At 47.2% G+C, this 13,719-nt stretch overlaps 1 protein-coding gene across 1 annotated transcript in view; it reads right to left on the reverse strand.

Moving 5' to 3' along the window:
• Positions 1–535: 535 nt before the first annotated feature.
• Positions 536–13,719, reverse strand: part of LOC149431416 (uncharacterized) — a 75,107-nt gene continuing 61,923 nt past the window's right edge. The window contains exons 5-6 of the mRNA XM_089665622.1: positions 11,323–11,761; positions 536–10,971 (exon numbers count right to left, since the gene is read on the reverse strand). Coding sequence (XP_089521748.1) covers positions 10,412–10,971; positions 11,323–11,761 — 999 coding nt within the window. The 3' untranslated portion in view covers positions 536–10,411. The remainder of the gene's footprint in view (positions 10,972–11,322; positions 11,762–13,719) is intronic.

The following is a 13,719-nucleotide window of genomic DNA, read 5'->3' on the forward strand; positions in this document are numbered from 1 at the left end:
GTCCTGCCTGCAGCAAACTGCAGACATCATCTCAGTCTAGGCAAACTCACTGGGGGGAGGGGAGACTGAGGAAAGTTTCTTACTGCCCGCAGCAGACTGAAGACATTATCTCAGCCTAGGCAAAGTTAGTGGGGAAGGGGAGACTGAGGAAACACATCTTTCTGCCTGCAGTAGATGATGGATATTATCTCAGCCTAGGTAAAGTCATTGGGGGAGGAGAGACGGAGGAAACACATCTTCCTGCCCGCAGCAGACTGAAGACATTATCTCAGCCTAGGCAAAGTTAGTGGGGGAGGGGAGGGGAGACTGAGGAAACACATCTTCCTGCCTGCAGTAGATGATGGACATTATCTCAGCCTAGGCAAAGTTAGTGGGGGGGGAGGGGAGACTGAGGAAACACATCTTCCTGCCCGCAGTAGATGATAGATATTATCTCAGCCTAGGTAAAGTCATTGGGGGAGGAGAGACTGAGGAAACACATCTTCCTGCCCGCAGCAGACTGAGGACATCATCTTAGCCTAAACAAAGTCACCGATGAAAGCTCAAGGACTGATTTTTAATGAAAACTTAGAATTTTTGTTTGTTACAAAGAAAACGATAATTCCGGTGCTGTGTATATGGCGACGCGGCAGGAACCGACTCATGCAGACTCTCAAAGATACTCAAAGATCCCCTTTATGGGCAACATTATCGCTTTTGCCATCAATGACTGAAATCCCGCCCCCGAAACGTTTGTTACTGACATGCAGGAAAGAAGGAAAAAGTAACTGTTAGGAAAATTCTAAATATTCTGTATCAGAAAATAGCAAAAACAACAACAGTAGTAATGACACAATAATAGAAGTCGTGATAAAAGGAGAAAAAAAACAAAGAAAATGCCGAGAAAAACCAATTGTAATGAAGTACACCACACTGGCTGTGCGTCCGCGGGGACCGCGCCCCCTCCTGGACGTTAGAGGGTAGTGCAGTTAGAGGTGGAACCTTTTAAGGTCAAATAAATCTAAACACCATAGAAAACGGCAACATAAAAGTATTTAAAGAATTCGCTACAATTAAAAAGAAACTTTCACCAAATGAAGAAATACAAAAGGTGAACGAGGGAAGAATCTGAAATACTGGCAGCACTTTTATGTCTTGTTTATTCTCTGCCATGGAATTTGATAGAACATTTGACTGTCAATTCCCTAGAAAAGCCCCCTCACTCCTTGTATGTCACACCCCTCTCCTCCAGGAACATCTAATTACTGTCTGTGCTGCTCCAGCTCCTCCACCGCTCCCTACATAACCTTTTGAGTAGCAGCCAGGGAAGAAGCAAGGGGGAATACTACAGGGCAATGGTCTGCAAACCGCATGTGGCCCCTTACTTGCCTTTATCTGGCCCTTGGAATACTATTCCTTCCACTGACACCAATGATAGGGCACTATTCCTCCACTGACACCGACGACGGGGCACTATTCCTCCACTGACACCGACGACGGGGCACTGTTCCTCCCACTGACACCGACGACGGGGCACTGTTCCTCCCACTGACACCGACGACGGGGCACTGTTCCTCCCACTGACACCAACGACGGGGCACTGTTCCTCCCACTGACACCAACGACGGGGCACTGTTCCTCCACTAACACCAACGACGGGGCACTGTTCCTCCCACTGACACCAACGACGGGGCACTGTTCCTCCCACTGACACCAACGACGGGGCACTATTCATCCCACTGACACCAACGACGGGGCACTATTCCTCCCACTGACACCAATGATGAGGCACTATTCCTCCCACTGACACCAATGATGGGGCACTATTCCTCCCACTGACACCAATGATGGGGCACCATTCCTCCCACTGACACCAATGATGGGGCCCTATACCGTTCAATGACACCAAGGATGGGGCACTATTCCTCCCAATGGCACCAATGACAGGGCACTATTCATCCCACTGGCACCAAGGATAAGGCCCTATACCTTTCAATGACACCAATGATGGGGCACTATTCCTCCCACTGACACCAACGATGGGACACTATTCCCTCTCATTGACACCAATGATGGGACATTATTCCTCCTCCTACTGGGCACTATGTAATGGTTTTACACCCACTGGCCACCAAGCCTGAGGAATTAGTGACTCCCACTGCCACCAGGGAATACTATAGGGCAGTGGTCTGCAAACTGGATGTGGCCCCTTACTTGCCTTTATCTGGCCCTTGGAATACTATTCCTCCCACTGACACTGATTATTGGGCACTATTCCTCCCACTGACACCAGTGATGGGGTACTATTCCTCCCACTGACACCAGTGATGGGGTACTATTCCTCCCACTGACACCAATGATGGGGTACTATTCCTCCCACTGACACCAGTGATGGGGTACTATTCCTCCCACTGACACCAGTGATGGGGTACTATTCCTCCCACTGACACCAGTGATGGGGTACTATTCCTCCCACTGACACCAGTGATGGGGCCTTTCTCCTCCCACTGACACCAATGATGGGGTACTATTCCTCCCACTGACACCAGTGATGGGGTACTATTCCTCCCACTGACACAAGTGATGGGGTACTATTCCTCCCACTGACACCAGTGATGGGGCCTTTCTCCTCCCACTGACACTCCCGCTGGTTACAGTTTGGCCCTTGTAAAGGGCAGTAAACAGGCCCTTTGATTAGGAAGTTTGGAGACCTCTGCCACAGGGTGACACCTGAGCGGCAGCTCTGAGTCTGGTGACATTACATCCAATATGGTGGCACCTGGTAGCTGTTGTCTATACAAGGGAGGCTTTTACGGGTAAATCCATGGATAAAATCTGATACTACGAGGGGAATCGGGAAGATTTTTGTTGGTGAATAGTTGGGTGTCAGTAACAACACTTTCTGGGACAAATTTTCATCTCATTCAGCCATTTCCTACAGGCGTTGGTACTTCCTGTGCAGTACCCCATGGAAGAACGGTGTTACCAAGTACAATCGGGGCCCATTCACATCGGTGCATTGCAGTCACTCGGTATTGAGGATTCGTTATGGCGGTCCATTCGAATGAATTGGGGTTGGCGACCCATCAAAGCTTTTAAAGCAAAAACAATTTTTTGCAACGCGGGCACCACAATTGAAGGTCGGGCGGTAAGGTGTCCTGCGTGCTTTGTGCACAGGGGAGCTTCTGAGACTGAACGACACCGCAGCGCGCAATGCAAAAGTGTGAATGGGTCCCATGTCTGCGGCAATTGTTAAAACATTAAAAAATGTACAGTATCCACCTGAAGTAATAAATGTTTCTTTTTTCCTGTCAATGGATAGCTGGCCTTTAACATCAAGAGATCATTTGACTTCTCCAAATGCATCTTTTTGGATTGAGAAAAAAAGCAAACAAACAGACCAAAAAACAACAACAAAAAAGCAGAAACTCGATCTACAAGAGGCTAGAATTTAGGGTGGTAAGCTGCAGAGTTCAGCACGTCATCGTCTTTCCTCGCGGAATCGCCGAACAAAAGGTCCACCATTCTAAAATCTTTTCATTACAGCAATAGTTCACAACTGGAGAACATAAAACAACCAACGCGTTTCGGGGGGCCCCCAACAGAACGCATTTTGGGACGGGGGCCCAACAAACTCCTCCTTCAGGACTCTGGTAGATGACGCAATCACAGGACTCCTGGATTCTGTTTCAGCAAATCGTGATTGTGCCACCTAGAGTCCTACAGCTTACGAGGCCTGAAGAAGGGGGAGTCTGCGTTGGAGGTTTTGGACTCTTGAACCTTCGGCGTGCTCATTAGACTGTCTAGATGTGGATTCTCAGTTCTGAGTCTACTTTTTTTTTTTTTCCTTAAAGGGTGTCCCAGTGAAGAGCATCTCTAACAGAACGACAGATTTTTGGATTTACCCAAAATCCATATCCAGTGTCTTCGCTTATCATTTTTCCTGGAAGTTTCACTGTAAGGCATCGGCAAATTTAGTGACCGACGGGCATCTCTGGGCAACAAAAGAAAACCATTCAGTACATCTCTGCAATACAAGCTCATCACACCATGTTTTTTCCTTCCAGAAAAATAGATCGGTTGACCTGACAGAAATCCAGTGAGCCCCCGACTTCCTTTACTGAGCCCCCAACCTCCCATAGTGAGCTCCCGACTTCCTGTAGTGAGCTCCCAACTTCCTGTAGTGAGCCCCAGACCTCCCAGCTTCCGTTAGTGAGCCCCAACCTCCCGTAGTGAGCTCCCAGCTTCCGGTAGTGAGCCCCCGCCCTCCCGTAGTGAGCTCCCGACTTCCTGTAGTTAGCCCCCTACCTCCCGTAGTGAGCTCCTAGCTTCCTGTAGTGAGCCCCAGGCCTCCCATAGTGAGCTCCCAGATTCCGGTAGTGAGTCGCCAACTTCCAGTAGTGAGCCCCGACCTCCCGAAGTGAGCTCCCAGCTTCCGGTAGTGAGCCCCCAACCTCCCGTAGTGAGCTCCCAGATTCCGGTAGTGAGTCGCCAACTTCCAGTAGTGAGCCCCGACCTCCCGTAGTGAGCTCCCAGGTTCCGGTAGTGAGTCCCCAACTTCCAGTAGTGAGCCCCCGACCTCCCATAGTGAGCTCCCAGCTTCCGGTAGTGAGCTCCTGACTTCCTGTAGTGAGCCCCCGACCTCCCGTAGTGAGCTCCCAGCTTCCTGTAGTGAGCTCCCGACTTCCAGTCGTGAGCTCCTAGCTTCCTATAGTGAGCCCCCAGCTTCCTGTAGTGAGCTCCGGACGTCCTGTAGACCTCCTGCTGACAAATCCTCCCTCTGCTGCACTAAATTCCCAAGAAGTGCCTGAGTACGCCCCGTTTTACTTGCACCATTTTTACATGAACAGTGGTAGGAAACCCTGGAGAGCTGCCCAAACATGGAAGAGTTCAGAGATCACCCTGGAGCAGCCCATTTTTTTTTTTTTAAATGCTGAACTCAGCTACTTTGTAAAAAAAATATGTGGGACTACTACGAGTTAAGGTGCCTGCAACCCTGAGGACTTAATCTCTTTACTTTACATCTGAAGATAACTTCCGGGAGCTCTAACACTCAAGCAGTGTCAGCTCAAGTGCAGAGTCGAAGTAGCTGCTATGCCCGCCCCTTCCCTCGTCTTGCCGAATCACAGAAAGCCTTTGTATTATATGAGCTCATTTACAAAATACAAAGGCTTCTGTAAATGGGCAGCAGAGAGGAGGGGCAGGCATAGCTACTCTGTGGTTTTCTCCTCTCACAGCCCCGAGTGTCTCCTCAAAGAGTGCGATAAACGTGTCAGAAGTAAATAGAGAGCTCCAGGAGGAGGAATGCACCTCATTAGACGTATCCCATAGCATGCATGCATATAGCACAAAGTGGCTGAATTCCAGAAATTCATATTTGTTACCATTTGAAAATACATATGTGCTGAGAGCGCACGCGCCCTGTGCGCTCCCAGCACATGTCCCTGACTCACGGAAAGGTTCCGATCTCCCCTTGCAATCGGGACCTTTTCTGGTCATGCAATTGCCATGACAGCGACTCACGGCGGTCACATGACCCTAAAACCCGGCCCCGCCTCCTGAAACTCTTAAAGGGCCAGGAGGCGCCAGCGCAAAGGGGTTAAGGAGATAACTCAGCAAGGCATAGTTACAAAGTAAGCGTAGTGGAGGATACAGGACCAAGTTCTGGCTATTGGGCCATGTTGTTTGTAATCTCCTTTGCATGCTGGCATTTATTTTGTGTTAATATGGACCCCATCACCCCATACGGGGGCCCTAGAGACAACACTGGTAGCAGAAGGCCCTGTTAGACTATCTGTGAGCCTGCAGCTTCAAAGTGTTTACCTGCAGCAGAGGCTTCTCTTCAGCAATCATTGAGATGCCAACCGTAGTGAGAACTGGACTTCTTACCCTGGCCCAGTAAGGGGAATGAGTAGGTTTTACAGAAGAGCCTCAACTCAAGCCACCAAGTTTGTTATACCAGAACTGCAGTACGGTATATATGGTGGTGGTGGGGGGTTGGGGGGAGTACCTGTTTGAACCCAGAGCCTGGCATTATTAGACTAGACCTGCCCAGAATCGAACACCCTGCTTGGTGTGCACCGAGGGCCAGCATATCAGATGGGTTTCCTCAGGACATGCCTTCTCACTACATAAGGCATTGAATGCTTATTGATAAAGAGCCCCATTCACTGGCTCGAGAGTTAAGCCCCACCCACCTCCAATTGAAATCCCAGTGACGACACATGGGGGGAGGAGTCAGCACCCTTCCCTGTTCTGATTTATTCTGTAGATTTGAATGCCCCAGAGCAGATAAGAAGGGTAGGGAAGCTTGGTCGCGATCCACCCATCACCTGAGGGCAGACTGCGATCGACCCAATTTTTCCGTCCCCTGGAATAAAAGATTGGAAAGAGTTTCAAGTCTTCAGGTCCTGCCCTAGGCTGACCGTCTTTTGGGCCCAGGTCCGCCATTGGATCCTTAAACTGACATATATAGAGCTGCCTATGGAAGCCTTTAAATGTAACACCTAAGTGACTGAAAATATACAAAATGCTCACATTTATTGAGCGCGTCGAAGGCCTGCGTACCTTTGTGCTGGAACCTTCTATCTGGCTGTGGTTCACCAAGATGAATGAGAGCCATTGGATGGAGTCTCTGCTAACCATAGGGAAGAAAGATCCAACAAAGCCTGATTTTACTGGATGAAATTCACGTACTCCCCCACTTTTCGAGCCATTATGGACCCACAGACATATGGTTTAGTCTCGTCTGACACCTCCAAGGGCTTCTGAGCCTTGCTTTTCGTTACGCTGCCCCCTAGATACCGATACAGAACCCCCACCAACCCCCAGTTCCATCCCTCCTTTGCCCTGCTGTGGGCAAATATATATATATATATATATCAGTGCATACAGAGACTGTCTCCTTGAGGCCTGAGGGTCTTGGTATACAAGCACTTCTTCAAGTAACGCTCCCTTAAGCCTGTAGTTCTGTATGACTCTTGGATCTGCTATTGCAGGGGGCTCCAAACTTTCTAAACAAAGGGCCATTTTACTGTCCTTCAGACTTTATGAGGGGCCGAACTATGGCTAATAGGAGTAGAAAAGGCCCAACATCAATGGAGAAAAAAACCCACTGACTCCAAGTTTGGTTTCAGTGGGAGGAACTGTGTCCCATCGCTGCTGTCATTGGGCACCATTGTTGGTGTCATTTGGAGAAATTATGTCCCATCATTGCTGTCATTGGGAGAAATCGTGCCACGTTGTTAGTGTTATTGGGAGAAATTGTGTCCCATCATTGCTGTTATTGGACCCCATTGCGGGTGTCACTGGGAGAAATTGTGCCACATCATTGCTGTTATTGGACCCCATTGCGGGTGTCACTGGGAGAAATTGTGCCACATTGTTGGTGTTGTTGGGAGAAATTGTGTCCCATCATTGCAGTCATTGGGCTCCATTGTTGGTGTTTGTGACGGGAGTGTCAGGAATGGACTTGCCAGTAATGGTGGGACTCACCTGCCTTGTGGGCTGCAGTACCTGGGCTGGCCAGCGGGTGCTCTCAGCAATCAGAGACTCAACCCTGCAGCCAGCCAAACACCTGAAGCTGATTACGGAGGTGTATTTAAGGGGTAGCCAGACCTGCAGTCTGTGCCTTGGTGTGTGATTTTCCTGGGCCCCTGTATCTTGTTACCTGCATTCCTGTTCCTGTCTGACTGACTTGTTGCCTACCCTGCTTGATCCTGACCTCTGCTGACTTCTCCTGTTTGATCCCTGGCTTGTGACCCCGACCATTCTCTGCCTGACCCCCTGTACCTACCTGCCTGTTAGTTGCTGTACCCGGCTCGTGACCTGACTACTCTCTGCCTGCTCCTCCTGTACCTACCTGCCCGATTGTTATTGACCCGGCCTGCTTGACTACGCTTGCATTGTATGTATTATCTGTGGGTGGTTTGGTTCGTTTGCACTGTGTTTATGTTTTAGTATTGCACTGCGTTTTGTATTCTTAGTATTAATAAATTATATTGTTTATAACATATCTGAAGCCTGCGTTTCCCTGCGTCAGTTCACATACCTCTGGTCATACCCGGAGCCCTGACAGGGAGTTACTTTGGGTGGGGGCCCATGGAACCCAGCTCACTTTGGAGGGGTGGGGAAACTCGTCTCAGCTCCCCATATCCCTCTTACGTGTAAGTCACCCTGTGCCTGTTCGGGGTACAGGGTGACCTGTCCTAATATTGTGTAGACATGTGTAGAAGATAGGTGGGGTGGGAGGTTGTGGATTGTTTGGTGTTATGGTTGCATCCCATTGTTCTATTGTGTGTCTTGGGAGCAAACTATTATGGGATTTTGTGTTTGTGTATTGGCTTGGAGGGGGGTGTCTCTAGCAGCCCTCCCTGCTGCTGGGACTGTCTGCTGGTGTGTCTCTTGTTACTAAATGTAGATTGTCCCGCCCTGTGTCATTATGCAGGGAGGGGGAACTGTCCCCTGAGTGTATATATCTTGTATCTGTGTTAAAATAAATTAGTCTACTTTCTGCATTACTTCAAGATTGGTGTCGTCTAGTCTTGTATGGTCTGCTGTGGTATCTGTTGTCGGTGTTCAGACGGGGAAGCGGTAGTCTAACGGAAATACCGAAGTGCAGTCTGGGGTCGGTTCCGTTACAGTGTTATTGGAAGAAATTGTGTCATCCTTGCTGTCATTGAGCCCCATTGTTGGTGTTACTGGGAGAAATTGTGTCCCATCATTGCTGTTATTGGACCCCAATGCGGATGTCACTGGGAGAAATTGTGCCACATTGTTGGTGTTGTTGGGAGAAATTGTGTCCCGCCATTGATGTCGTTGGGCCCCATTGTTGGTGTTATTGGGAGAAAGTGTGTCCCGCCATTGATGTCGTTGGGCCCCATTGTTGGTGTAATTGGGAGAAAGTGTGTCCCGCCATTGCGGTCGTTGGGCCCCATTGTTGGTGTTATTGGGAGAAAGTGTGTCCCGCCATTGCGGTCGTTGGGCCCCATTGTTGGTGTTATTGGGAGAAAGTGTGTCCCGCCATTGCTGTCGTTGGGCCCCATTGTTGGTGTTATTGGGAGAAAGTGTGTCCCGCCAATGATGTCGTTGGGCCCCATTGTTGGTGTTATTGGGAGAAAGTGTGTCACATCATTGCTGTCATTGGACCCCATTGTGGGTGTTATTGGGAGAAAGTGTGTCCCATCATTGCTGTCATTGGGCCCCATTGTTGGTGTTATTGGGAGAAATTGTGTCCCATCATTGCTGTTATTGGACCCAACTGTAGGTGTCACTGGGAGAAATTGTGCCACATTGTTGGTGTTGTTTCGAGAAATTGTGTCCCGTCATTGCTGTTGGTAGGCCCCATTGTTGGTGTTTTTGGGAGAAAGTGTGGTCAGTCATTGGACCCCATTGTTGGTGTTATTGGGAGAAATTGTGTCCCTTCAGTGGTGTCAGTGGGGGTAATTAAGCCATATTGTTGGTATCAGTGGATGAAATAGTACCCCAAGGGCCAGATAAAAGCAAGAAAGAGACCACAGCTGGGCCCCCCCAGGCTGCAATGTGGAGGGCACAGAGCTATTGTACACATACCGCACTCTTCAGCCTAATTGTTGGTGTGGAGCTGATAGTGGAGAAGTCCTATGTGGATAGTTCTTTAGATATGACCTGTTCTTTGCCTGCCTATCGATATTGTATCTCCTGTGGGTTCTTAAAAAAACAAAAAACTTGATAGCGTATCTATATTGCAGAGATGTACAGAATACATTTTTTTTTCCTATCATCAGATTTGCCCAGACTAGTAGTGACACCCTACACAGGTACTTGTAAGGAGGTGCCATTCCAAAGCAGAAATGCTTTGCATGAAAAATAAAATTAAAAAAAAAAACTTTCAAGGAAATAATCTTTGGGTTTTTGTTCTTTTAGACTGTAAACGGACTTGATTTATCTGTAAACCTGAAATTGCACACATGGGGGGGGGGGGGGGGGCTGGGGACTTCGATTAGTCCTGTAATGCTGCTAGTGAGTATAGATCCAGCAAAATGTTTTCATAAGCTAAGCATACAGGATTTTGCATTCAATCCAGCCTGAGAGGCTTACCTATCCCTGCACGATAAATAGGATTTTAATTTTTTTTTTTTTTAAGAAATTTTTTTCTTTTTTTTTTTTACTTTTGTTACGAAAAATATTATCTCGGAGTAAAAAGAACACGTACAAAATATTTCCTCACAAACCAATAAATCCAAATAGAAAATATGCACAGTATATCTCACAACCTACAAAAATGGCTCTATATATGCATTGTATAAGGGAAGTATTTCTCTTCTAATGACCTACTGAAAAAAAAAAAAAAAAAAAAAAAAAAATGTTCATAGAATTTTTCGTGAATACAAAAAGCTGTTCTAGGAGGAGGGTATTTTTTTTTTTTTCCCCCAAGAGTTCGGTACAGAAGACCTTACAGTTCCTCCTCGACTTTTAGAATCATGCCAGAATAAGTTTCATTTCCAGACTGTCCCCCTGGTTCACCACCCCCCGATGCTCGAGAGGAAGACCTGGTTGATGAACCTGGCGCTCGATCCTTTACAAAATGACCAGCTCCCCTGCGAGAATGGTTAGTGTCCACCATCCTCTCCAAGGTCCGATTTAAAATCTCAACATTATCCGCTAATCGTCTACTTTGTTCCACGAGGTTTTCTAAGATGAGGTTCTGCTGCACCATTAAAGAAGTTTGTTGTTGGTACCAAGAAGACAAAAGGGTGTTCTGCTGGATCTGACTCTCCATGAGCTGCTTCTCAAACTCGGAGACTTCGTGCTTTCGGCGCGGGTGCGGAGGCGTCTGAGAAAGCCTTCTCATGTAGGTGGATTTCGCCTGCATTTGAGGGGAGGAAGGAGGTGACGGAGATGATGCTGAAGTCTGAATAATCACCGGGTGGTCAGACAGGTCTGGCTCGGTGGTGACCATTTCTATAGTTTTAAGAGGCACCCACGTGCAACCTGGGCCATTTTCCTCTTCATCTGTGGGAATTAAAACAATAAATAAAAAAAAAATAAAAAAAATAAAATTACTGACTTCAAAAAGAAAGAAAAAAAAAAAAGCAGTAGCCAGAGATAGAAATGTAAAACACTTATTTGTCCAAATCTCATAGAGGTTTTGTTTGGTAATTATTTAAGCGATAGTAGCTTGAGCTATGAATCAGAACTCAAAGGGCATAAATCATTTCAGCACCAACTACACTCGAGAGCAAATTAGAATTGTACCCACTTAAGCCCGAAACTACAGTTAATGCCATGCCAACTACAGTACCAACCGGACCATTGCTACCACTTCCAAGCCAAATGACTGCCACCCCCTTCTGCCTGTATTACCTGACTGAAGCTCCAGAGCTATGTGAGGTGCATCAATTTCCACATCAACGTCATCATGGTCATCTTCGTCATCATCGTTGCCATATCCAGGATAAACATCACTGTTCGTATCGTTATGCATTCCCGATGGGCTCCTACTTAAGCCTCCAGATACAACAGATCTCTTTATAATAGCCAGCTTCTCCTTAGTCCGTCTTTTCATATCGTCCCATCTCCTCCTCAGATCTCTGGTGGTTCTCGGAGACCTTGCCACGGAATTGATTTTCTTGGCGATCTCCAACCAGATCCTCTCTCTTGCCGGCTGGCTAAGGTTGACCCTCTCGCTTCCGTAGAGTTTCGAGTGGTTCTTGGTAACTTCGGCCACCAAAATCTCCAGCTCCAAAGGAGAAAACTTCTCCTTTCTCTTGCGGGGTGCACAGGCCATCCTAAGGTTGCGCCTCTTGTGAAATGAAACAAGAAGGGGCATTTTGGTACCAGATTCCACAAAAGCCAAAAGCACAAAACAAAACTTCTATTGCAGTTTCAAAATTCATGTAGCAGGTCTTAGATGGAACATTCAAGACCCATCAGCTTCCGTTTGGTGCAGTTCATAAAGGCCAAGGCTGAAGATGTCACCGGCACGCCAAGGATTCTCTAAATGGGTCCAAAGCTTTATTTGGTGGTCACAGCATATTTAACAAAGGCAACGTTTTGGAGCCATGCAGGACCTTTTTTAACATCAGGAAAGGAAAGGGGTCCTGCATAGCTTCAAATGTTGCCTTTCGTTAGCGTGGCCACTGAAGCTTTGGAAACCGTTTGGGGAATCTCTGGTGTGCTGGTGACATATCTTCAGCTTTGAATGTCTACGGTTTCCAGCTGATGGTCACTGCAGCACCCACTGACACCTAACAGCTAATTCCAGGAACGTACAGTCAGGTCCATAAATATTCGGACATGGACACAATTGTAACATTTTTGGCTCTATACACCACCAGAATGGATTTGAAATGAAACAAACAAGATGTGCTTTAACTGCAGACTGTCAGCTTTAATTTGAGGGTATTTACATCCGAATCAGGTGAACGGTGTAGGAATTACAACAGTTTGCATATGTGCCTCCCACTTGTTAAGGGGCCAAAAGTAATGGGACAATTGGCTTCTCAGCTGTTCCATGGCCAGGTGTGTGTTATTCCCTCATTATCCCAATTACAATGAGCAGATAAAAGGTCCAGAGTTCATTTCAAGTGTGCTATTTGCATTTGGAATCTGTTGCTGTCAACTCTCAAGATGAGATCCAAAGAGCTGTCACTATCAGTGAAGCCATCATTAGGCTGAAAAAACAAAACAAACCCATCAGAGAGATAGCAAAAACATTAGGTGTGGCCAAAACACCTATTTGGAACATTCTTAAAAAGAAGGAACGCACCGGTGAGCTCAGCAACACCAAAAGACCCGGAAGACCACGGAAAACAACTGTGGTGGATGAGCGAAGAATTCTTTCCCTGGTGAAGAAAACACCCTTCACAACAGTTGGCCAGATCAAGAACACCCTCCAGGAGGTAGGTGTATGTGTGTCAAAGTCACCAATCAAGAGAAGACTTCACCAGAGTGAATACAGAGGGTTCACCACAAGATGGAAACCATTGGTGAGCCTCAAAAACAGGAAGGCCAGATTAGAGTTTGCCAAACGACATGTAAAAAAGCCTTCACAGTTCTGGAACAACATCCTATGGACAGATGAGACCGACATCAACTTGTACCAGAGTGATGGGAAGAGAAGAGGATGGAGAAGGAACTGCTCATGGTCCTAAGAATACCACCTCATCAGTGATCATGGTGGTGGTAGTGTCATGGCGTGGGCATGTATGGCTGCCAATGGAACTGCTTCTCTTGTATTTATTGATGATGTGACTGCTGACAGAAGCAGCCGGATGAATTGTGAAGTGTTTCGGGAATATTATCGGCTCATATTCAGCCAAATGCTTCACAACTCATTGGACGCTTCACAGTGCAGATGGACAATGACCCAAAGCAGACTGCAAAAGCAACCAAAGAAGTGGAATGTTCTGCAATGGCCAAGTCCATCACCTGACCTGAATCCGATTGAGCATTTCACTTGCTGAAGACAAAACTGAAGGGAAAATGCCCCAAGAACAAGCAGGAACTGAAGACAGTTGCAGTAGAGGCCTGGCAGAGCATCACCAGGGATGACACCCAGCGTCTGCTGATGTCTATGCGTTCCACACTTCCGGCTGTCATTGACTGCAAAGGATTTGCAACCAAGTATTAAAAAGTGAAAGTTTGATTTATGATTATTATTCTGTCCCATTACTTTTGGTCCCTTAACAAGTGGGAGGCACATATGCAAATTGTTGTAATTCCTACACCGTTCACCTGATTTGGATGTAAATACCCTCA

This window comes from Staurois parvus, unplaced genomic scaffold (assembly GCF_062004578.1).
Source record: "Staurois parvus isolate SC_StPar_1 unplaced genomic scaffold, SC_StPar_1.0 ptg002274l, whole genome shotgun sequence".
NCBI classification, from domain to species: domain Eukaryota; kingdom Metazoa; phylum Chordata; class Amphibia; order Anura; family Ranidae; genus Staurois; species Staurois parvus.